This window comes from Galeopterus variegatus, unplaced genomic scaffold (assembly GCF_000696425.1).
Source record: "Galeopterus variegatus unplaced genomic scaffold, G_variegatus-3.0.2 Scaffold37, whole genome shotgun sequence".
In the NCBI taxonomy this organism is placed as follows: Eukaryota; Metazoa; Chordata; class Mammalia; order Dermoptera; family Cynocephalidae; genus Galeopterus; species Galeopterus variegatus.
The window spans coordinates 577,822-604,507 of record NW_007726148.1 but is presented as its reverse complement, the minus strand read 5'-3'; the positions used below and the strand labels follow the sequence as shown (position 1 = coordinate 604,507).

General features: G+C 42.6%; 2 protein-coding genes across 2 annotated transcripts in view; both read right to left on the bottom strand.

The window, feature by feature from the left end:
- Positions 1–2,958, bottom strand: part of LOC103589324 (rho GTPase-activating protein 6-like) — a 5,167-nt gene extending 2,209 nt beyond the window's left edge. The window contains exons 1-2 of the mRNA XM_008571279.1: positions 2,880–2,958; positions 5–246 (exon numbers count right to left, since the gene is read on the bottom strand). Of these exons, the coding sequence (XP_008569501.1) occupies positions 5–246; positions 2,880–2,958 (321 nt within the window). The remainder of the gene's footprint in view (positions 1–4; positions 247–2,879) is intronic.
- Positions 2,959–4,458: 1,500 nt separating this feature from the next.
- Positions 4,459–26,686, bottom strand: part of ARHGAP6 (Rho GTPase activating protein 6) — a 482,346-nt gene continuing 460,118 nt past the window's right edge. The window contains 4 exon segments of the mRNA XM_008571217.1: positions 4,459–4,493; positions 4,496–4,566; positions 4,568–4,846; positions 18,612–18,709. Of these exon segments, the coding sequence (XP_008569439.1) occupies positions 4,459–4,493; positions 4,496–4,566; positions 4,568–4,846; positions 18,612–18,709 (483 nt within the window).

The window sequence follows — 26,686 nt, the reverse complement described above, 5'->3', positions numbered from 1 at the left end:
CCGCCCCGGCCGCCGGTCGCCCGGTGCTGGCGACGCCCTGGCCGTGGGGCGTGCAGCCGACGCGCGACACGGGCGCGTGCGCCCCGCGCTCCGTCGCCGTCTGTGTCCTCCGAGGGGCCTGCGCGCCGCCGTCCAGCTCTGCGAGGTTCCGCTGCCACCGAGGCGAGTGCGGGGACAAGTTCCCTTGGGAAAGGGAGCAGGGCCCCGGCCTTAGGGAGCTGCTTTCAAAAATGTCGCCATAGGAACCTGGAAGGCAGAGAAGCGAGAAGTGGAGTTAGTCCGCAGGGAGTCCCCGTGGGGGGTTAGAGTCCCGTTATTTTCTTCCCACTGCCGACTTAAAAAAAAAAAAATTTGGTTATGAATATTCATGGAGTCACCACTGGTGCCCAACATGTGATGGCCAGACCAATACTGCCACTGCGGACTTCTAAAACTGAAAAAGCACAGCACACTCTCAGCTGCCGCTGCCGAAAAAACACAAACACTTCCCAGAAAAAAAAAAAAAAAAAAAAAGACTACTTTTTAATTATTCGCACAATTCAGTGGCGACTCCAAACACATGCGCCTAGACTCTAAGTTGGCTGAGCTGTGGAGCTGGACTAAATAGCCTTGTCACCAATTTTTGTTTCAGGAAAGGTCCCCTCTACACGGCTATGAAAACTTTTTGGAACTCAGAAGATGAAAGTAGCATACTTCTTGCTCAATGCAACTTGCAATCCGGTCGAGATACACATTCTGTCTTCGTGTTTCTAGCACGTCAATAAAAGCTGTAGGAATAAGTGAATTGAATCTAAAACACCCCCATTCGATGCCTGAAGGTAATGAATACAGCAGCCGCTATGTATATTCTCCAACCACCATTGTGGGAGAGACTGGCTCGGTCACCAAATCATTCCCGTTTCCTTCCATGGATGGCATTTCCCAGCCTCTCTTGCAGTTAGGAGGGCCACAGAAACTAGGTCTGGCCAATGAACGTGGAGACATCTGATGTGAGCCATTTCTACACCTGCTCTAATAAAAAAGCAGAACAAATGCACTCCTACCTCCTCCTCTTTCTCCCTTCCCTCAAAACCAGCCCAGTATGGTGAAACCTGGAAGCCTCCAAAGCCTGTGAGGACGGTGGAGCCAAAGGTTAGCTGGAGCCTGGGTGACTGCGTGGAACAGAGCATTCCCTCTCCTACCCGACTCACCCTCCTCGCCGTGCAAAATCCACACTGGACTGTGATGTCAGGGAGAAATTCACCTGTCATAGCTTAAGCCACTGACATTTCGGGGGTGTTTGTTACAGCACTTACTTTTCCCTAACTGATACAACTCGCTTTAGGAAATTAAAGGGAAAGAAAAAACAGTGCATTTCACAAGGCAAATGAGTTCTCGGTGCATATGTCCCCGAGCTGCCATTTTCCTATGGCTATGCCCCCCAAAGTCTTAAAACGTAGGCAGGGAAAGAGAAGAAGACCATACTGGGGGCGGGGTGGGGGAGTCCGAGCATTTACACAGAGACAGAGGAGAGTCGAAACAGCAGAAGGAAAATGGAGCAGAGCATCTTGGAAGAGTTTCTCCTTGGGGAAAAAGGCAGGAAAGCACTTCACAGGATACAATGACATATAGTTAGATAATGAATTAGTACTAAAGTCAGCTGGATTAAATTTTAAAATTCACTGTGCTTTTAAAATGTAATATGGGAGGTATTGCAAAACCACAAGAAGGGGAGCGTATATATGTATTTTGGAACAATAAAGCAAATAATTTACACACTTCATACCATACATCAGCATATATTCCAGATGGATTAAAGAATTAAGGGCTAAAACAATGAAATAACATTGGAAAGCATACCGATGACTAACTATCCAACGCTTAACTAAAGATTAATTTTGTGATAGAATTCACAAAAAAGAGAGAGTAGTAGAATTAATTATGTAAAAAATAAAAATAAAATAAAATAAGAACTTCCAGATATCTAAAGCAGAAAAAAAAAAAAAATGCAAGGGTTAGTATCAATGGCAAACAATCTGGAAAAAGAGTTAACATCTTTATTCTATAAAGAGTTCATGAGAATCAATTTTAAAAACACTAGCATACATAAATAGCCAATGCCATAAATGAGAATTCAATGGGGGAAATTCAGCTAATTAATAGACAAATAAAAATACTGGTGAGAAATAAAAGCAAGTTACATGAATAAATACAATTTTGTTTTTTTAAATTAGCAAAAGTGAAAACCCAGTCATTTGCAATAGCCATGAGATTAAGGTGAAACAGCCACGCGAAGTGCCCTGCCACCTCAATGTCACAGAACACAGGCTAGCGCACCCCACACGGAGGGCGACGCGACCGTACCTCTGGGTTCTTAGAGAGGTTGATAATATTTGACCCACTTTCCTGCTTGGGATTTATAAATTTTGACTTGCTTTCCAAAATTTTGTGAATATATTAATCATTTCAAAATTCTTTAAAAATACATAAAAGGCTCCTGACAGCACAACTTACTACAACAACAACAAAATTGAAACAACTTAGTTGCTTACGCCTTGGGTTGTAAACCACGAATATGCACTTTGTGGAATACACGTGCCCTTAAAATGGATGATGGAAAAGACTGGAAAATGGAAGTTAAAAAATAATACAAAATTGCACAGACAGAATGATCGTTACTATGTCTGAAAACTTTTGCAAATGAAATGGAATGAAATACAGTGAAAGATTGGCAAATTTGGGCGGAAAGCCTAAGGATAGTTTTATCCTCCCACCCCCACCCCCATTTTGAGCATTTCCCAAATAATATTTGACAAGCATGTAATATAATAATAGTAAGGCAAAAATTAAAGAAAATTACTTTGAAAAGTAAATGCAATACAGTTTACATAATACTTCACCTGTCATTCCTGGGTCTTTGGATCCACTTTTTAATGTCGAATGCCAAGTTCCCCAGATATTGAAAGGCTCCTCCGACATATCTAGGGAAAAGTGTATAAGAAGGCACGTAACACAAAATGAAAATTTAAGGACAAAAGTCAATATATATATTTATAACATCGCTACTGTGCAAAGTACTACATTTGCGATTGTGTTGGATACAAACCAGAATACACTTCAGACCTGCCTATCAGGAGGCTTATTCCACGTGGGATTTACAAAAAGGCTCTTTCTGTATCATGGCTGCGGTAGACAGAATAAGGGCCCCCCAAAGACGGCTGCATCAGAAACCCCAGAACCTATAAAGATGTTATCTTATATTCAAAAGGGACTTTGCAGATGTGATTAAATTATGGTTCTTGAGATGGGAGATTTTCCTGGATTATCTGGGTGGGCCCAAAACAATCACATGGGTCCTTCTCTCCTAGGCAGGAGAGAAGAGGCTGATCTGTGCTGACTTTAAAGAAGAAGGAAGGGGCCACGAGACGAGGAATGCAGCCACCTCTAGAAGCTGGAAAAGGCGAGAAAGCAGGTGTTCCCTAGAACCTCCAGAGTGGAAGGTAGCCCTGTGGGCTCATTTTAGGCTTCCAACCTCCAGAACTGTAGGAGAACAAACTCATGTCACTAAGTTCGTGGCAATTTGTTACAGCAGCAGCAGGCAACTAATACAAGGGTGGTGGGTGGCCACAGCCTGATTTCCTCTAACCACATTAACCCAGAGATAGAGGAATCGTAGTTACAATTTGGGTGCTGCCCTCAGGAATATCTGCGACTGGTATTGACACATTCAAGCCTGCCTGTGTTCATTCATAAATCCCTTTGTGCATACATATCTATGGAGTCAGGCACTATGTTAGGCTCCTTCGTCATCCCATTTATCCTCACCGCAGTCCTGCGATGGGATCATAATCACGATTCACAGAAGCACAGGCCGGCCCGGTGGGTGGCTCCGTGTGTTCAGTGGCTCCAGCATAAGGAGCAGGTAAGAAACGCACACAAGGTGACACAGCAGGTAGCGCCACTGAGTGCTTATCACACGCTGGGTGCTGCGCTCAGGACTTTCCATGGATGAATTAGTTAAACCCAATGAATTGAATACTGTTACCACTATTAGTCTTCATAGCACGGGGAAATGGGACTCAAAAGCTCAGTCACTCCCTTGAGATCCTGCAGGTTGAAAGCGGCACAGCAGGTTTGTGACTGCAAGTCTAGTGCTGTTGTCATCGGACACTAACACTATCTGGTTCTGGCACACTGTCTTGCTATATGGGTTCTGCGTGTTTTTATAAAAGTAACAGCAGTAATTGGGCAACACCTTACACTAACACCCGAACCCACCGGCCAGGACTCATAAAGTCCCTAAGAAGTTGGAGGCCAAGAGTCGGCTGGGACTACAGGTGGCTCCTCTGGGCATGTGCTTGCTTCCCAGATGTATGACAATCGGTGTGTGGGTTGCAGGGACCCTCCTAGACAAGGTTCACCACACCTTTCTCTTCCTAGAGTAGGTATTCAGCAGGTACTCAGTAAATGCTCACTGAATTACAGAAACATCAAACAAGGGAGAGATGGAGCGAGGTCCAAAGAGCCCCACGCCATGCCACATGCCACAAGAGGAGAGTCACTTGCTGTGGCCAGCGCCAGCCAGGCTCCGGTTTTACCTTTTCCAAGCCGTGGTCCGGGAGAACTTTCCCTTGACTTTGACGACGGCGAGTAGCCCACCAGCATACACTGCTCTGGCACTTTGTAAAGCTTCTCCGAACCCCCTGGGCCCGCGTCCTCTTGCATAGCCAGCAGGGAGCGCTCGGACAGCACGGGGGAGTTGTTGTCATAAGGGGAGAGGTCTCCGCTGGAGGCCTTGTTGGAGTCTGTGGACGAGTGCCTCCCGCCCACGGAAAAGGGAACTTCCGACCGCAGCATGTCAGGGCTTCTGGCACAACGAGACAATTACAGGTGTGTGAGTGTGTCAGCCACTAGTGACCAGTGTCAAACAATACGACCGTTACACAAATGACAGGAGGAGAATGCGTGGAACACAGGGGCTGAAACAAAGACTTTTTAAGCAATGTCCCCAGACGTGTACAACCATACGGTGAGAGCGTTTCCTCGCCATGGCCAGCAGAGGGCAGCAACAGCCAACAGATGGGGCCGAGGAGGCGCGCGGGAACCCAGCTGGATCCCCGCGGAGGAACTCCTGTCCCCACTGCAAAATGAAAGAAAGCCTGAATGATGCTCCCTGCCCATCAAGCAAGGAAAAGTGGTAGATAGCTCTTTTACCTCCCTCAATATCCTGAATTAAAAATAAAAATTCTGATAAAACTATTGCTGACACCTTACTTGAAGTTCATTCTGGCGTTATGGACCACTTTTCTTCTCCCTAAAAATATTTAGGGTAACGAAATCCATCCTTCCTGTGATAAAGACGCTGATGCTACTGGTGGAAATTAAGTGTTGCATGTATAAAATGGTGGCCAAAAAGATAAACATATGACTATCACTAGAGTCTGTTGTATTTAAATACACCTAAAATGATTCTGCGAGGCAGGAGTGCTTTTACGAATTGATACATAAGGCATACTCATCAGCATCTGTTAGCATATTCATATGTGCATGAGTTGTCGCGGCAACAGAAATAACAATGAAAATGTAAGTGGAACAGGAAAACGAGAACTTCAGGAACATGGAAAGAGTGCACAAAGTCTTACCTGGAAACATCTTTATTTTCTACCTTCCTCAAAACAGTGGCCCTGACAACATCTTAAAGGGAAATGATCACAGGTTGATTAGAAGTTCCAGAACCTGCTTCTGTTTCCCCCCCCCACCCCCACTTTGCTTCTCTTTATTAGTCTTTGCTTTCTTTTAGTTTAATTTTTCAAAACAAATCCTTTGTGGTCTTCAAGAAGGCAAACACGCCTAAGCCATTGTTCCCCAGCCCAATGGTTTGGTGCATGCGATTGCAGCAGGCGCGCTCACAGGGCGTCTAGCCTGGGCTCAGGTTTCCAGCAGGGGCTCGTGTCCAGGGGAAAGCATCCCAGAATCTGCCTGTCACCGGGGCAGCCAAGGGCTTCGGCGCTTTTGCCGAGGACATTTCCTACCCACATGGAATAAATAAGTCTTTTCCTTGCCTCCTCTTTGAACTGATATCGGATAATCTTATGGGAAGGAGCCAGAGGACAGCCATGACGGTGATTTTCCAGACCTTTAGGCCTCCAATGAATTTGAAGAGAAAATAAAAGGATCGTACTATTTCTGCTGGAAAGTGGGGGGAGGGGAACTATTTAACCACCATATCTACTTAAAGGGGAAAACAGTCTCCTTAATTCTAGCTGAGGGAACATAAAACAAAACACGGACATGTGTCTGTTGTCACGGGGTTTGACTCCACTTGAGGAAGTTTACTATAAAAATGAGAAAAATCGAATGTGTTGAACTGGTAGCTGACATGCATCTCAGCTCAGAAGCAGGGTTCTATATTCCCACGAGGTCTAGAAATCATATTACTGTGCTAATTTCATTTGTTTTCCCTGTTCGGTTGACATTTTTCCAGTCGTTAGTGAAAATGTCTTATGTCTACTCAGCAGGAAAAAGCCGTGGTTTTATATCAATAACAGTGAGTACATAAAGACTTATTGTATGGGATGTTTTAAAGAGAGGCAAGTCAATTCATTAGCCAATGTGGGGGTGCAGAAAACTATTCCCCAAAATATGCACTTTGGCATATCCTCAAAATGAAGATTCCTCTAACCTTGTCTTCCCAATCAGGGGCAGGGAGGGACTTTCTCTGGAATTTCCTTATCTAACTAAGAAAGCTTTTGTCTAAAAGGAATGCAATTATCTTTAGATCCCTTCCCTAGGAATCTCATCAAATAACCAGGAAAGATCAACTCCCTGAGAAAAGAGAATGGGCGGTCATCACACCTGGACAGACTTTTCCACAAAATACCACCTGCCTCTCAGGCTCATTCCCTAATAATCATTTACTGTCCCTCAATAGAATCGCCTACAATCCCCACCTCCCCTCTCCCCTGTGAAGACTGGTATGTAGCTGGTACATGTAACTGGTATATAAAACTGGTACATATAAGACTGGTACATGTAAGGCTGGTACATATAACGCCCCATGGACTGCCCCTCCCCAGCACATTCAAATAAAATTTGTTATGCCCTTTCTTCATATTAATTGAATCTTGATGGTTGATTTTTCAGTAAACCTTCAGGGGTGAAGAGGAAGCTTTCCCTTGGTCCCTATGCCCAAACAAAACAACCCCCAGGGTTATGAATGTTTTGGTTTTTGCCCCCTCATATTGGGAGGAAAGTTTTGTAAATGTCATGTTAGTTTACAGAGACCCACTCATTTGGTCTCATGTCTTGCTCCCCTGTCTTACAAAACATATAGAGGAGAATATATTAAACAAAGGGTTGTAAGTTGCAGATTCAACCAGGAGTTATGTGCATAACGAAAGATACCCCATGGAAGAAACTTCTCTTAAATGTTGATACTAGGGAGATGTGGGATTCTACTGAGCCAGGAGGTTATTTTCACCCTATGAAACTGCAAGGAGGTTATTTTCACCCTATGAAACTATGAGTCATGTAATAAATAACGTATTTCTGTCTGCAATGGCTGTTAAAAGGCTCACAGAAACTGGGGCTCCACCGGCATTGTTGTATCAACGCTTGAGGGAGGCCTTCGTGTGTTTGCACCCCAACTTCAAGGTTTTCCTTTCCCCAGCCTCTCAAATTACTTACTATGATATATTATTCCACTTTACATATTTTCTCAAGCTGCTTCAAAAAATTTTTTTGGACTAATGTACAGACAGGAAAATCATCCCCACATTAATCGTTGATGAAAAGGCAACATGCTTCATGAGAACATTTAGTTTGGTGAAAACAAAACAAAATAAAACAAGGACAATAATAACAATGACGAATTAACTGAAGTTGCCAGCTACTTTTTCCTCCATTCTCATAGCTGCGATTGAATCTGATCAAGCAGAGGTGAGAGAGAGGAGGAGAGGACCACTGGCCCTTTCCTCTGTTCTTTGGGTCGACTCTGCAAAATCTCATTGTGGGCTCGTGCGAGTGTGCTTCCCAGAGCCGCAGAATCTGCATCACCTGGGAGCTCACTGGAAATGTCACTTCTCAAGCTCCACTCTGGAACTACTGACAGGACTGGCTACATCATCTGCAGAGCCCAGTGCAAAATAAACATGTGGAGTCCCATGTTAAAAAAAAAGAAAAATTAAGAATCTCAAGATGGTGACAGCAGATCATTAAACCATATGTGGGCTGCTTCTGAGTGCAGGATCACAGCCCAGGAAGTCAGCTCTGCCTATTGCAAGGGAAACTCTGGGGTGGGGCAGCAAACTGTATTTAGAGAAGGCCTCCAGGTGATTCTGATGCATGGGGATGTTGGAGAACCTCTAATAACCAAACCTGCCTTTCCTCCCTCAATCCATAGACTGCTAAGAGCCAAATCAGGAGAGAAACCACAGCTCATGACCAAAACCGCAGCAATGGCTGGCCTGGTGTGTGTGGGGGGATGTGGTGGTCCTGACCTTGTGGTGGCCGGGGCCACAGCTGAGGGAAGGAGAGACAGTGTGCCCATCCCAGCTGACTTCTGGACCTCCTGCGTCTGCCGTGAGCACAGTCCAGATGACTGAACGTAGCCTGGTTGTGCGTCAGAGCATGTTGAGGTGAGAGGGGGGCAGGAGGGACCAACCTGAGTTTCTCTCCTCTGCTGCTTTAGTCTCCTAAGTCAAGCTACCAAAGTGATCACAGCTGGGGTCCCCATCAGGGGAGAAACTGGGGGAGGCAGCTGAAGATAATTCCTGGAGGTAGACGTGGAAGAGGCGTCTCACGGTAGACACAGGCCCTGAATCTGCTCAGGGTGGCTGGGGTAAGAGCCAAAGACACAAGCCGTGGGGGCCATCCAAGGAGATTTCTTTCCAGCCCCCAGTGTGTCCCCGCCATGGGAGGGATGCATTATGAACACACATGGCAAACAGCTTGAGAAATATTCTTTTGTCAAACAACCTCTTGGCCTGTAAGAAGAGTAATAGCTGATATTTGCACAGAGTTCAGAGTGTGGCAGGCCTTGTACTAAGCCACTGTTAACAACTCTTCTTGTTCCTGATCTCTATCTAGTAATCAGCGAAAGAAACAGGGAGTTCACTAAATAACATGTCTTCCCAGCAATAGAGGCAGCAAAGGTTGGGACCCTGCTAAAATTTATTTAATAAATAGAATTCAACATTATTATAAGTCAATAGTAACATGCTATATTTTATACTTAGACTTGATGGCCTTCTTAAATGCTTAAAATATTTTCCTATCTATCATTTTATTTTCTCAGCAGAGGTCAAAAGGTGGTGGCCAAATTTTCCTGAGAACTCATGTCCAAGAATTGTCTTTCCACGTGAAAGCCCACCGATTAAAAAACAAAACAAAACTGTTTTATTCACCGCTCAGGACTCTCATGACAACTTAGGCAGTTCAGAGATTTAAAAAAATTTAGTGTCATTTCATTGCATTATTATTGAATCTTTTGGAATCAAATCCAGGATTAATACATAAACACATACACATATACATAGGTACTCCAAAAAATTCATGGAAAAATAGAATTAAAAGATACTACAAATATTTCCATGAAACTTTTTGAAGTACCCTCACCTATACACATATACACCCCACACATATACTCAATACACACACACACACACACACACACAAATATACATACATAAATATATGCACGCATAAACACATATTCACACACATTCACATATAAACACACATGCACACATATATACACAAATACAGATACACAGACATGCACACACATATACTCACAGATATATATTCACACATATAACATACATCATTATACACACATGCAACTATATACACATGTGCACACACAGGCACACACACCACCCTCTTAGGCAATACAACTGGAAATAATGACAGAGGACAGAGAGAGAGAATAGGATTTCTGAGTGGAGGCTGGAGTTTGGAGAAATTTCTGGAGACCTGGAAGCAGAACTATGAGGGCTTTTCAGAGTACATTCGTCCCCTCAGAGGGGGCTTGACGTCCAGTCACGTGGACACCTTCATTAAGTACCTACACTTTCTGTGTCTGCTCATTTCCACTTCTAAATCTATTCTATCCTGAAGTTTCTGGAAAACTATTAAATGTATGGAAATTACTGTTTGCCTGTGTATAAATATCAGGTAAAATCTATAAAGCTCTGAAAGATTTTTCATATAAAAAAATCACAAATCAGAAAACAAGTTCTTAGGATCCAGAAATTCTGTGAGAGGGCGGGGTGTGAATAGACCCAGGTAGAGTGCAGTGGAAATTTGGATGGTAAGAAAAGATAGAAAAGGAAAAACTTCCCTGAGCCTGTAACCTAGAGATAAAAATGAGAAGAAAAATGAAAGCTCCTTTTCAGGCTGCAGCTGTCAGAGAAGGGGCTGTCAGCCAGGATCAGGGTCCCCTGAGGGTGGCTAAAACCTGCCATTGTCAGTCAGCTCTGGGTGCTCCTTGAGTGTGCACTACCTTCCTCAGACCAGCTCCAGTGAACAGCACTCTCTAATTCCTGAACACTGGTGGCAAAATGAACCCAGGAGGTAGTTTTTAGTGATTTTCCACAGGACACTCAGTGTCAAATCTAGAAAAACGCACCGCCTTTTGGGTATCCCTGAAATGTCTTCTCTCAGGTTGGCCGCTAGGATAGTCCAACTCTAAGAAGACCGTTTTGAGTTCAGGGTCCCATGTAAAGGCATTAAAATATTCATGTATTTATTTACATAAAATATTTACTCTGACCAGTGATTCACTAGAGGAGGAATAGTCTCAAAACCTGCAGTGGCCTCTCCTTTTACGTTTTGGAGTTTAATGGACTGACGTTCAGAACGTTGGGTGGATGGGTTGCCAGTTGACATGGGTTTGCATCCAACAAAAGAGCCCAGTGGCCTCTCTTAGCTCAGGGTGTAATGGATTGAGGTTGGAGCCAGTCAAGATGGGTTTGCCTCCATGCATGAGGGGTTGGTTCTCCATTACACCCTCAAACCCCACAGCATGCATGGCCAGTCCCAGCTGATCAAACAAGCATGGGATGGGCATGGAGAGCGAATCACATCCTCACCCTTAGCTGGTCCCTCCAGGTCAGAGTGTAAACACGCTGGCAGGGTACTGTGGGCAGGCCTGCACTGCAGCCGGAAGCACAGAACTTGTTCTGTAGATAAATGGAAAACTCCGGTTCAATCACCGGATGTGCCCAGCCCAGCCCCTCGCTGAGTTGCCCCAGCGAGAAACACCCGTGGAAATTTCAAATGTGCATTGGCTTCACCCTTAGCTTGATAGTTCGACTGATAAACTGCAGCCTGTTGGAACTCTAAGCATGTAACTTTTGGGGCTCCAAGGCTGTTACCCTAAAATATGGTGCTTTGACATGCTTGAATAAAGAAGCAGTCTTGAGGTATCTCTGACCTCTCCCCTCTCCTGTCCCTCAGTTCTCACTCTCCAAAGCACAGGATGAAGCTGTTCCCTCATCTGCCTAACGTCCGGACCCACCAAAGAAGAAGACAATGACCTCTGGCCCTTTCCCTGAGTTTTCATGAACTCATATCACAGGAAGGAAGACTAGAGTCTGTCAACACACCTGGAATAACTTTTGTCACAGACCATTGTCTTCTATTTTGGTCCCATTCAGTATTTTGAAGAGAATCATTTACCAGTCATTGTCTGCTCTGTGGACCCAAATGTCCCAGGCCATTGTTTGAGGGTACTTCAAAAAGTTCATGGAAATATTAGTATTATCTTTCAATTCTGTTTTTCAATGAACTTTCTGAAGTACCCTGGTATGTTCTCCAAGCCCATTAAATCCCCCTAAAAATCATTTACCCCTACACCCCCATCTCCCCTTTCCCTATGAAGAGGGGTGTGTAAGCGTCTATGCCCCACTGGGATATTAGCATTCGTTCTGCAGTTCCCCCATGCTATGCATGTTAAAATAAAATTTGTTATGCCTGTTCTTCATAGTAATCTGAATTTGTCAGTGATTTTTAATGAATCTTCAGGGGTGAAGAGGAAAGTTTTTTCCTTGGCCCCTACATAACCACCTTGGATAATATTAATTGTACTGGCGAAGGAATTCACTGCTGTACGCTTGTCACATTCATCCCGCTCAGCTCTGCAAAACCTCCCTTATGCAGAATCCTGGGGGAAAAGGTACCCGACCCCAAAGAGGAGCTGACATGGATCTAAACTCCCCACCAGGGGATGAAGTCAGCACCCTGGACATCAGGCTTTGGTGAAATTTCTCCCCTCATTCTTAGTCTTTATTAATTCCCTCCTAATTGCCCTGACATATGGAGCACTTATGACAGGTGAGGATAAAAGAATGCTGTCATTATTCATTTTATCTATAGGGTGCCTGATAAAGCATCTTCAAGTTAATATTTTGTAAATTTATCAAGAAGCTCTGAATGACAGTAATGGTGTTAGAAGGAAGGGGTGACGCGATCAACTCTCCTTCCATCCTGAACTGCCTTTCCATGGCAGGCTTGCTGCCACTTTTTGGAATTTTTCATTATGGAGTTCCCTATTCCACATCATTCTTTCCTGAAACTGTCTGGCTGAAAAGGCTTTCTTGAATGGAGTGTGTGTGTGTCGGGGGTGAGGGGTAGGTGGAGGTTAATGTTTCATAATTTTCAGGGCACTGGAGTGAAATGACAGTTGAGGACACCAGCTACTGCCAGTCAGTGGCATTCCTGGCTCATTTATTGTACTGGGAAAGTCAGATTTCTTGTCTCTGAAAATTTCTTGAAAATCTTTCTGAGTTGGCAAATCCCAGTAAAAGGGAAACAGAAATTATAGTCCATCTCGTAACACTCCATGGATTTGTGGAAGAAGACATTTTTAATGGTGATCTTGGGAAGATTAAAATAAATTGTCTGCATGATATTTATTTGATAAGTTAAATGTGACACCCTTAAATGACAAGAAATCCTGACACTCCTCCAGGATGAAGAAGGTAGACTTATCATTCAATAGAGTGAACATCTACCTAAACAAAACAATTCTTTTCCAGTTCTGATATTTTATTTTTTGAGACAAGTACTAGTCTTCACCCACGGTCCTGACTAGCTAGTCACCAGTATTGCTATTTTTTGACAATTTCAGTAAAAACTGTGTGAAGGCCCCCAAGAATAAACCATGGTGAAATCTAAAAATATGTATCTATGGGTTTGGTTCATTCATATCTGCCTTCTCCCCAAATGCAGTTCAATTTGTTTTATTTGATCTCATTTCCAGAACATAGTAGGGAAGATGTTCTATTTAGCCATGTTTAATTAGTATTACATTCCTGGGGAACCTATGAGGTTTGACAAAATAAGAGTGAATCTTCCTTGAACATTTTCTCGAGCCTGTATTTAAAAATTACAAGAACTGTTGTTGGAACTAGTTACCATGTGACAGATGATCTGAGCTCTATTGAGCTCTGGATTTATAGGGGATTTTCACGTCAATCATGCTCAGTTCTGCAAAGCATCCCTTACGCAGAATTCTAGGGACCTGAGGCACATCAGGCACAGAGAAAGCTGTATACCCCTATATACATGGTTTTATGTATGGTTAATTTTTCCCTAGAACATTCAAGTTGAAAAATATCAAAATAATGAAAAGTAGGACATTAGAACTTACAACATTATATTAAGTTTAAATGTTTCATTTATGCCGTAGAGAATTTCGTTATTTTATTTTAGGTTAACTTAATTAAAAATTATTTAAAATTGTCACTCGGTCAAGAGAAATTGTCAAACACAGCAATTTTCTCAGCTGAAGCTGAGATATGCAAAGTAGGTTTTGATAATATGATCGATGAGTTGCTTCCAGGTGAGCCAGTGGCACATAGTACCTTTTGCTCCAGGTTACAGTGTGGCTAAGCATGGCATTAAGTCTTTTAATATTTTTAATATTTTGTTCATCATGGATTTTTGGCATTAACTTTGATTTTTAAAAATATTACAGTACAGAATAGTTCATTTTGATGACTACGTTTTATGGCACCCCCTTTGATTTTGTGCCCAGGCGAGTGCCTCCCTTGTCTCTCCTGGTTCCAGCCTGGCTATGACACCTCTGTTCTGTTGCAAATGCCCACATTCAGCATACCCTTGGTTAACACTCCGTTCTCATCCCTATTTCCTCACAACCCTAAATCAAAGGGGGCAGGGGGTGCTATTTTAAGTACCTTTAAAGAACATATAGTTCTAATAAATACATTAGAAAAGCAATTAAAAACACTGAAAGTCTTGCACCTTAGTAATAAAAATCTCTTCTAATCTCCCTTTGGCATCTGTTTTGGTTGAAGCTAAAAATTTAAGTAGACAAGTCCAAAAAGCAAAAAGAATTATTTCACTCCTCCAATTCTGATGTTGCATAAAGAAGGGAAAAACCCAAACCAAAACAAAACAGTAAGTTCCCAAATATCACTAAATGTTTGCTCTTTCAAAACATTAATTATAACAAATATTTTCATGTTCTGGGTTTTACACTCTTTTGAAAACTTGTTTCTTTTCCCTTGCAAATAAAATTATGTGCAGTTTCCACTTGGCCTCACAGGAATCTAAAGCTTTATTTAGGTATGTGAACTGGTGGCAAAGAAGAGAAGTTTCAGGAAAAAAATCAAAGGGTTGGAAGCCAATAATGGGCTTTTCTTTTAGACAGGATGCCACTCTTAAGAGTGGAAGGGATCTCTCTTGTGCCATATTACCTGGTAGGTTGCTATCTCGTGGAAACCAAGGTAGAATCTAGTGATGCCCAAGTCTTTGATAAGTAGTCGTAAAAGAACAAATGGTGAAATTCAAAGTAACCTGATAGTAATAAACACTTATTATAAACCAGATAATATTCTAAGAGCACACAACTCTTTAAAGTTGGCACCACTTTTTATCTCTAGTTTACAGATGAGGAAACTGAGAAAGAGATTAACTAATTTGCCCAAGACCACACAATTAATAGCAGTGGAACTGGAATTCAAACTCAGGTGATCTGCCTCTGGATCCGAAGCTCATAACCAGCGTGTTAAACTACACAAGTGTGTTATTGACGGATAACTGACATGCTGATTTATACAGCACCATCTGGCCTGACGGATAACTGACATGCTGATTTATACAGCACCATCTGGCCGTCTGGGGTACTATAATTTACTATCACTGTAATCTACCATCACAGTAATCTAATGTCACTGTAACCCATCATCACTGCTTCTTGACTTAAGTGCCACCCCTCAGTCTGTCATTTAAGGGTTTTGCCCTCTGTGCTGGCCAGTCTCTTTATTGTGCCCCCAGCCAGCTAACATATTAGCTGCTATGGCCAGGCCCTGGTCCAAGTTCCCCAAACATCCAGGCCTGTTGACACCTTTCCCAGTCCTCAAAGTTCACTGAAAATCCTTCCTCTTCTCAGAAGCCATACCTGAGACAGCAAGTCACACCTCTTTCCCTTCTTCAAACTCCAAGAGGATTTGTGGTCTGGAGCATTGGTTCCCTTCCTTCATCAACACAAAGACACCTTTTTAATGTCAAAAATCACCCCCCTCAAGTCCCTGTGTGATAGTAAACATGTACTATCCAATGTGGTGGCTCTAGACCAGAGCTTCTTAGTCCTGGCTGCTAATTAGAACCATGCAAAGACCTTTTAAAAATCCCAGTGTCCAGACCACAACCTAGAACAAATGAATCAGAATCTCTGGAGGGTGGCACCCAGGCACAGCTGTTCTTCAAGCTCCCCAGGCGATTCAAATGAACAGGTGAGTCTGAGAACCACTGGCCCAGCAGCTACATTCTGCACTCCACGCTGACATACTTAACAACAGGCCTCCCATATTTTCTCCTTGCAAGCCTCCTCCAACAAGTCGGAAAGCTCTTAACGGCTTTGGCTTTGTACAATTTTTTAATTGTATTTTTTAAAATTTTATTATTTTACTTTATTTTTTATCTTTTTGGTATTTGATATATATTTTTTTCCTTTTTGTCTTTTTTCGTGTCCGGCAACGGATCGCAACCCTCAGTGTCGCGCCCGTACCGGACCGGGACCGGCAACGGGATCGCAGCCCCCAGTGCCGCACCCACACCTCGCTCAGCCAGTGAGCGGGAACCGGTCTGTATGTGGGATCCGAACCCTCGGCGGGAGCGCCGCCGCACTCCTAAGCGGTGCACTGTAGCAGTGCGCCACCGGGCCGGCCCTGGTATTTGATATTTTGATATCAAATATGCTTTGATATTTTAAGCTTTCCCTACTCAGTGTGGATCATGGACCAGCATCAGCATCACCTGGGAGCTTGTTAGAAATTCAGATTCTCAGACCTCCTCCCCCAGTCCTACTGATTCAGAAAGAGCATTTTAACAAGATCTCCTGGTGACCTGTATGCACAGTAAAGTTTGAGAAGTATGTTTTAAGGCACAAAGAGACTGCCTACAGCTTGAGGGGTAAGACTCACAAGCCTCAAAAGGCCACTAAAAATCAATATTCATTTTTTAATGTATGTTATCAGCTTTTTGGGCTCTTCCTTGGCCTCCACCTAGAGGAAAATGTACAAACACTTTCTTCTCTTTACTAAGTCAATCTTCCCCAGATGTTCTCTATTCTCCAATAACACTAGTCTCTGACACCCACAGAGATCCCACGGCTCAGTTTCCTTTCCTGGAAGCCCTGACACTCACTGAGGATCTTGGTCTAGGATCAGCTCATCTGGACCTTACAATTCTGCTTCTTACACTTACAGGGACAGGAGATAGAAGAGGCTGGACAGCTTGAGATGGGCTTAATATGTATGCTTCCTCATTTTCCTAATAGTAGAGAAAGAAAGGTTCACTTCTTACCTCGACATTTATATGGCAAAGAGCATACTTGAAAACCACATAAAAATAACTTTTATCAACCATTCTTTAAATTACAATATTTATCTGTCTAATAATGCCATACAAAACCAGAAGTTTGGCCAGTAAAAATTCAGTGTTTTTTTTAGGTGTATGTTTTCTAGCTTTCCCCCAAAGTACCAGTGATAGGTTATAAATGCAGCTTAATCAGAGAGTCATGAGTAGAATGTCACCATGTCTGTTTCCTTGTACACGGGAGGGAAATAAATGAGTTCACTAAAATTCTGGTGGTACATGACCTGCTGGGAAGAAAAGCCATTTGTTAGTTTATATTAGAACTTATGCCTTGATGAGAGTTAGAAATTTAGGAAAAAATTAAGTTTAAGTCCAGTTCTCTGATAAAGAAAGCGAGACCATGAAATGCCAGCCCTTTTATACAATTTGAATATATTTTTATTCGCTACTGGCTCTTGGGGCTTGAAGCCAGGCAGAACGTCTTACTTAAATCAGAATTTGGCCTGATAATAATTGGAAGAGACAAGGATTTTCAAAAATGCATTTGAAAGGGTGATCCAATTCAAGGGTCTTCCCTGCTCAGCTGGAAATGGAAAGAAGCTGGATTTAGCAGTGCTATTAATGTAATGACCTGGGAAAGAAGGGAGTTGAACAACGTGGAACTGATTTTCACCAAATTTCTTTAAATTTTTAAAAATCTGAAATAATTGTAAATGAAAATTAATTCATCAAATTCACATCAGTATATAGGAATAAGTTAACATGTGTCACTGTTTCTAAGTACCATCAAATTACACACATCATTATTTTATATATGATAAGAAAGAAAAAATGCTATAAATTAAATAAACTAGCACATGCCATTGATTATAAAATTAATCTCAATTAAAACATGGAGAAAAATGTGTTTTAGGATTGTTGAAATTCAGTAGATTACAAGTATAACACAAATGATACTTTCATAAGAGAATAGCAATAACTTTCCTATCATAAATTTCAGGTTCAATGTTATGGTCGTGATATTGCTCCCTGTTAATGATGCAATATTATCCCGCTAACTGGCTCTGCAAAATGCTCAGTGGCCCCGTACACTCTGCCTTTGTAGCAAAGGCTGGGATTAACCACAAAATCTAGCTAATGCAAAAATTCAGTGCTCTTCCTTTGGCGGCAAAGATGGCAGCCAACCAACCTATAGCATGGCTTACATTTTACACATTGCAAACATGGGTGCATGTAGAGACCAGTGTGCATTTTCATGAAAAGAATACTAGCTATAAAGAATGGGAGAGCCAAAGAGGGTGCACATCTCTAATTTCAAATGGGCACCTAGGCCTCAGCTAAGAACTATCTTGTGATACGGTAATGTGTCACTCCTGCTGGTAAAGTTGTACCAGTAGGGCACATCCAGGCACAGCCTTGGGAGCCCCTGAACATAATCATCAGGATTCTAGAAGTAGAACCACTGATGTGCATCACCGTCCCTTGAGACACTTGCCAGTGATTTAGTGCATTTTTTCCCCAGTAGACACAGTGAAAAGGACCTCAGGGGGCTAGAGAAAGCTGAAAATGAGACAGAAAAGTCTTGTAAAGTGGTTTTTAATTCAGAAAGTGGATTGGTAAGACTGAAACATTTTCTAGCTAGGTGGCCTGATCGGAGCTGCCAGAAAGTTGCCAAAATTCCACTTCAGATCACCTCACATGGAGTTATGCAAACCTTTCTAATTCTTTACAAATGGATATAGAAGTCCCCAGCACGGCTTTAGAAGATGGAAAACCGGTATACTCACGATGACTGGGAAGCCTTTCTCCTGAGTAAATAGTCCACGACATCAGGATCAGTCTCTAACAGGCTGATCAGCACTTCGTTCTGAAGATCCGGGGGAACCTGGAGAAGCCAAATGTTGAGGCATAAAGAAAAGCATTCCAGAAAGGTAAAATATGGTATTGTCAACTTTACCATAGCATAAAACACAGCCTTAAAAGTCACAAGACAGCAAAGTGATTTGCTGGTTAAAACCAAACCTACGCCAACCCATACAGCTGGTTTAATTCTCAGGACAAACTGGGTGATTACCAAATAGTCATATTCAATCCAAAATGTCACCCCTCGTATGCCTGGAGATACGACCTAACCACTTGGATGCTTCTGTTGGTAAGATTAGATTCTCTTGGCTTTAAATAAGCAAAATATCATTAAGATATTTTAAGAGAAATGTTATCCATAATGTATTATCCAAATGGGGACACTTTCTATGCCTGTTATGCCAAGATAACAGGCATAAATTGTGACTATCTTGGGCAGTTCTGGAACATATGATCATTTATCAAGAGGGCAGGCCCTTGAGCCAGACTGGTTGTGTTTGAATCCCAGCTCTATCACTCACTAGCTGTGGGGCCTTCCACGAGGTACACAGACAAGAACCTTCGTAGGTCTCGGTTTCCTCATCTGTAAAATAAGGTAACAACAGTACTTGCCACAGAGAGTTGCTGTGGCAATTAAGTGACTTACATGTTGAGAATTTAGAACAGTCCCTGGTCAACAGTAAGCACTCCCCAGAAAGAAAAAAAATGCTGGCTACCACGTTTGCACAAATAACTTGATCATTCAGTGCTCCCCTTCACTCCTTTCTTGCACCCCGCTCCATCACCAATCACAAGTTTCTCACTTCATCATTTGATAGGCATCCACTAGCGTTCTACAGATGAGTGTCACATGTTTCCTGAGCCTAATCCATGGTACATTAGAAGGTGGCCTCACGACCCTAAGTCACCCACATGGAAATGTTCTATGAGAGGATTGATGCCAGCTCTGACTGTGGGTTTTCTACTCCGTAGGTGCTGGTAGCTCAACCAAAGCAAACTCAAACTATTTAGAGAAAATATATTTTCGGTCCGACTCTTTCACACGTGGGCTCATAGAGAAGACTTTCGAAAACAGCAGGAACAAGTCTTCTGCGAGTAAGTGATTGGTGGAAGAATTGGCCTCTTGCAGAACTTGATTGTTCCTGAGCTCTGAGAAACTGGAAACAATTTTACTAATAAAAACAGGGATGAGAAAGCAAGAAAACAGTATCCTGGTCTCATGAATCTGTTCCCCTACTTCATCCTGAATCTTCTTTAATGACATTGCCAAACCCTAGCCACATAAGCTCAAAACTTCAGAGTTGTATTCAAGCCTCTTTTCACTCAGAGCCAGGAGGTCTACCTGGCTTCATCTCTGTTACTTCTTTCCTGCCTCTTCCATTCCAACTGCAATGACCCGAGTTCGAGCCCTCATTACTCCTATGCAGTGGTCATATGTTGGCCATTACAAACCTCCATTCCCCTCTTCTTATCACAGCTATACCCCGAGTTCCTTCTGGAAAACCAATGGCTCTCCAGCCCTTAGCTCAAGGTTGAGGTGTGTACCCTGGTCTAAGTTGATCCACTGATCCATTCCCAGACCACCATGGCTGCTCGAGCAATGGCATGTGACTCCATTAGAGGCGATGAAAAGCTGTGAGAATCCTCTGAGACTTCGGAGAGAGGACACAGTGCCTGTAGCTGTGTAAGACCTGGGGATTGTGCTGACAACAGAGCAAACAATGCCGGGAAATGAAGAGAGAAAAAGGGGGTCTCTTGCTATTGTTTGAGTCCTGGGTCAAGCTATGCCTGAAGCTTGCTTTGGACAGTTCAGCTGTGTGAGCCCTCAAATTCCTTAAGCTAGTCCGAGTTTTTAGTTGAAAAGTAAAATCCCTACCTGATGGATCTTTGATGCAACAGCTTGCTAACGTGGGCACTATCTCCTTACCATGTACACCAAATGTCTTCTCTACACGTTCGTCAGAAAGCTCCGATCAAGACACTCGTTTGCTTGAAATCCTTTTTATCCCCACAGCTGAAACTCTGCACCATCTTCTCCCCCAGCAGCTGTCCTCCCACATCCCGCTTCAGCACCCCTGTGCCTCCTGCTCTGCCCTGCTCCCACCTCCTTCCTTTTGCTCATCACATAAACATCTGACAAATTCTGATACTGAGTGCCAGGCACTGGATGCTGGGGACTCAGCTACAAACCAAACATGCAAGAATCCTAGTCCTCTGAGAGTGAATTGTCATTGCTCTGGCTGCTGAGTTGAGAGTAGATTGCAGGGAAGCCTGAGGTGAAGCAGGGAGAGCAGAGAGGAGCTGTTGATCTTTCCATATGAGGGATGATGGATGCTGAATCAGGACAGTGAGAGGGTGAGAAATATTTGGATCCGGGAGATAGTGAAGATAGAGATGACAGCATTAGCTAATTTATCGGGTGGAGAAAAAGAGAAAGAAAGGGACAGTGAGAAGAAGAAAAGATGACTTCAACGTTTGGGACCTAGGCAACTAGAAGGAGGGACTGCCCTTGACCGGACTGGAGAAGCTGCAGGAAGAGAAGGGGGTCAAGTTGAGGAATGTGGCCTAGATATGATAATACTGAGAGGTCTGTGAGACATCACAGTGAAGGAGATATCTACTAGGTAGCTGGGAATTAGGTTCTGGAGTTCAGGGACAAGACATAGAAATTAGGGAGACACATATAGATGGTATTTAAAGCTCTGTGACCAAATGTGATGACCTGGGAATGAAAATGTTAAGAGAAGAGAAAGGGCAGAACTTTTAGGTCAACGCTGAGAAATTCTACTGTCTTACTTTATTGGGTAAAATAAACAAATAAAAAGACAGCATTTTTACTGTATTTTTTTTCAAACATCATGACCTAGCAGATATGCCCTATTATATCAGTTTTTAAAAAAGTAATGCCCAAAGAGTGAAAATGAGAAGCGAGATAACTCATTTTTGAAAAAATAAACAGCGAAGCAAAAAATAATACAGGCCCCAAATGTCTATCTTGAACTCTTTTTTAAAGAAACTTCCATGAGCAAATTAGGAAAATTCCTTGCATCTTCATCTAGTTAGTTTAATTAAAATTTGCTATGCTGAGACCTGTAATGAAAAATTTTGCTCCAAGTACCAATCCACTCCCACTGAGGAACGGACAACTAGAGGCTATGTCCATTAGAGTGTTGCAAACATCACAGTATTAATTCTTTGAGAATGTGTGGTGTGCCTAATGATAAATTATCAATTGGATGCATGAGAAGAAGATACAGGAAGTATCATTATTTAAAAAATAACCTTCCATACATTTTTGCTAAGCTAGTGTGAAAATCAGATTTTTTTACTTATTCGACTAGGCTTGACTCCCAAGCAATTATAATTATCGATGTTTATTTTATGTGGCATATGTGACTCTTACTCAGTAACCAATGCAAATAGAAGGGGCCAGGGCTATAAATCTCTCTCTACTTTCTTTTTAAAAGACCCATGGTACCATTTTGGCTTGGAGACATTATTTACAAATAAATAAAGAGATACAATTAAAAATGTAGTTCCATGTACTACAGGAAGGGTAGATAATATTTTCCTGTGTATTAGGCAAAACTGACTACAATATATATAAATCATTAATTAATTAATAACCCATTTTGTTACAAAATGATTTATGGCAGCTTCAAAAATTCATATGATTGGGCCGGCCTGGTGGCGCACTGGCTACAGTGTGCCGCTTGGGAGCGCAGCGGCGCTCCCGCCGAGGGTTCGGATCCCACATACAGACCGGTTCCCGCTCACTGGCTGAGCGAGGTGCGGGCGCAGCACCAAGGGTTGCGATCCCGTTGCCGGACACGAAAAAGACAAAAAGGAAAAAAAAAAATTCATATGATTAAACCACATTTTTTAAAAATAAAGGAATGGTTTAGAAAATTGGGGCCAGTGGCAAAATGAGGTAGGGAATTTGAAATGATGCCTGGAATGGATTTTTCAACATTCATACAACAGCATCTAGCGCTGGTTTCCTGTCATTCCTCTAATCTTCATCTATAATTGCACATTTCATTTTCTATCACTTAATAAAAATTTTAAAGTACTGGCTCAGTTCAATTGGATGAGCATTCATTTTCTGTTAATTTAGATACTTGACAGAGAAACAAAAATCAAGTAAATAAACTGATAGAAAACAGCGACTTAAAATAAGTAAGAAAGAAATACCCAGGCAGACCATTCACTTATCCATACCTTTTCAGGAATTAGGATGCTGCCAAAAACATATCCGACTGGGTTGACAACCCCTGAGGTTCAGTTTTGGCTCTGCTGCTTATAATTAAGGTAAACTTGGACACATCCAACATCGTCCTTAGGATTTGGTTCCTGCATCTGAAAATCCTACAGGCATATCCTCCCTGTCCCATTTTCCTTAATGGGGCTGTTCTGGGGATCAAAAGGTATAATAAAGTTGAAAATGCCTTACCAATTGCAAAGAGAGCTAGTAACAAAAGGTTTTATTAGAAATAGATGAAATAAGTTAAATAGTTAAAAGATAAAAGCAGATAATGTGGAGATGGACAATATTTGTTCTGTAGTTTTTCCCTTGACTAATAGTCATCCATCTCTGTCTCCATTTACCCACAGAGAAAAATCACTCTCTCTGTTTTGCTTAACATTTCTGGTGGGTAACTAAGTTATGGGATTTTCTCTCAATATGTGGGCTCCCAACATCTCTCTGAATTTCTAGAGTTACAGCCTGTAATCTCAGCCCCTCAACTGCAATGGCCTTGAAACCAGACTCTGTGTAGCCTCCCCCTTCCAGTTCTTTCTCTTCCTCTAGACCTCGAGTCTGGCCACATGATTAGAAGGTAAGTTTCCTAAGGCAGGGATTATCTGACTTGTTCACCCAGAACTGACACAGGCTCCTAAGGTGTAGTTCTCTGTTAGATAGCCTCCCTTGCAGCTAGGGCAAGATCATGTCTGCCAGCCCCAGCCAAGGTATCCCAAAGGGGGCCTTGTAGGAGCTTCTGGAAAAGGTTCTCCTTCACATTGAAAAGAGACGCATGAGAGGAAATGTCTCTCTTCGTCACTTGAGATGATGGCTGCAAAATTGCTGGTAACGACTGCAGTCATTTTGCAGCTGAAGATGGCAGTTCGGAGAGAGCAAAGTGCCATTGAACTGCTAAACTGTGCCCCCCGCCCCCACCCCTGGCTCCCTGGCTTCTTACCACATGAGATAATAAATGCAGATATTTGAGGCCACCTGCCAGGCAAATGCTTCTTAAATGATGCCTCGTTTTCCTCCCCTAACTTTGCCTTCCTATTCTTTCCTCTCCTACCCACACATCCATGACCCTCTCCCACGTGCTCACTCACGCACTCAATCTGATGCTCCTCCAAAACACGAGCTAGGGTGGTGTCTCTACCCAGTGGATGCTCAGTAAGTGTTGTTGGAATGGCTACAAATAATAATAATAAATCAACCAGGATGATGGTTTGCATGGTGTACACTGGTTATGTTGCCCTTGCCTAGATGCTTCCCTCTACTTATAAGTAGTACCAATGTCAGGCTGCAGCACAATCTTCTTGCTATTCATTGCTAGGGTGGGAAAATATATTTCCTTTCCCAACTGAGGAACATCAGAATTTTTCTAAGTTCTTAAGCTATTATTCCCATCAACACAAAAACTCCAAAAATAAAAAGTATACCTCAATACCAAACACATTTTTCCTTTTCTCAGGGAGCTAACCAGCCATCCCTATATGAGATCCGAACCCATGGCCTTGGTGTTATCAGCACCACACTCTCCCGAGTGAGCCACGGGCTGGCCCCCACATTTTTCCTTTTCTCAGGGAGCTAACCAGCCATCCCTATATGAGATCCGAACCCATGGCCTTGGTGTTATCAGCACCACACTCTCCCGAGTGAGCCACGGGCTGGCCCCCACATTTTTCCTTTTCTCAGGGAGCTAACCAGCCATCCCTATATGAGATCCGAACCCATGGCCTTGGTGTTATCAGCACCACACTCTCCCGAGTGAGCCACGGGCTGGCCCCCACATTTTTCCTTTTCTCAGGGAGCTAACCAGCCATCCCTATATGAGATCCGAACCCATGGCCTTGGTGTTATCAGCACCACACTCTCCCGAGTGAGCCACGGGCTGGCCCCCACATTTTTCCTTTTCTGCTTCTGGGATTTTGTATAGAGCAAAATGGGAACTAATGAGTAGGAGAGTAGAAAATGTATTACTTTTATTCAAATAAAGTAATTCTGCATGTTAAAATGACGAAATGAAACCCAGCCCAAAGCCATTCTTCACTTACAAGTCATTGTTTCACATCAAAATCTCTACTGGGTTTAGTCACCTACTTAGTAATTTTAGATATTTTCTAAGGGTTCCATTTATGGTTGTGTTTATCAGGAGACTCAACCCCTTAGATTTTAATGCGTTCCTTCAAAGCATAATGCTATTCCAAAAATCAAAAGAACTTTGGACTCTCCTGCTTTAGAGAAAAAATGTAAACACTGCACATGTGGAGGAATAAAACTGTCACAATTAAAATCTACCCTCTCAAATTAAAAATGAAACCTTAAATGCCTACCTAGAGTATAACTGCTATGAGGTGGTTTATTCCATCAAGCACTGAGAGGGAAAAACGGTATGAGTTTTCTCCATTTAGTAAGTCACCATAGCAAACCAATAAGGGCTTCTGGAAGAGCAGTTTCCAGGATCAGGCCCGACTGTACTTGCCACTGGGTGTCCCACACCAACCCACCACTTTGAACTTGACCAGGAAGGATGTCCTGGGATGTAAAACTCTAACACTCCACAGCAAAAGTAAATATCATTGGAAATCATGATGACATTTTTTAGTTAATGAACACACCAGAAAAGAAAAAAAAAACCTTTTGCTGTTTATGGAAACAAAAGCTCAAATGAGGGCAGGCCCAGCCTAGAATATTTTGTGTGGCTTTGTTGTGACAAAGTGTTAACAATTGAAGAGGACCTGGGTGTATTTGGAGGACCAAAAATGCATTAAATTCAACAAGTATTTCTCAAGTGCCTGATACATGCCAGGCAGTGTTTTTTGACAATTGGGGCACATTAGTGAATGAATACAGTGGAAGAGCACAGGACTCATGAAGCTATGTTGGGGGATGACTCAGGTAAGGAAGATGAAGAAAAATTGGCAGTCTTTGCTCCATGGCAATAGGTTAAAGAAGTGGAAATGGCTCAGGAGTAATACGCATGCACACCCTTCCACGTGTGTGTGATGCCAACAGCACACATGCTCTGTCTTTGCAGACAGGGACAAGGTGAGCAGGCTCCAGCAAGAACAAGTACTAGCCCATGAGGCTATCTGCTGGCCTGCACATCAAATGGCCACTCACTTGTTAATGACTAGTCCAGAGGTATTAATGATGTCAAAGATTTCCTTCACTCCAGGATTAACATTGTGAAAATGTCCATACTACCCAAAGCAATCTACAGATTTAATGCAATTCCCATCAAAATACCATTGACAGTCTTCACAGAAATGGAAAAAACAATCTTACTTTTCACATGGAACAAGAAAAGACCCCAAATAGCCAATGCAATCCTGAGCAAAAAAAAAAGTAAAGTCGGAGGCATAACACTACCTGACTTCAAATTATAGTACAAAGCTATTATAACTGAAACAACATAGTACTGGTATAAAAATAGACATTCAGACCAGTGGAGTAGAACTGAGAACCCAGAAATCACCCCTCAGGCTTATAGCCATCTAATATTGGACAAAGGCAACAAAAATCTGCATTGGAGAAAAGACTGCCTCTTCAACAAGTGCTGCTGGGAAAACTGGATATCCATATGCAGAAGAAGGAAATTAGATATGCATCTCTCACCATACACTAAAATCAACTCAAAATGGATTAAAGACTTAAGTATAAGATCCAAAACTGACAGATTACTAAGGGAAAATATAGGTGAAACACTCCAGCAGCTAGATCTGGGCACAGACTTTATGAACAGGAGCCAAAAATGTT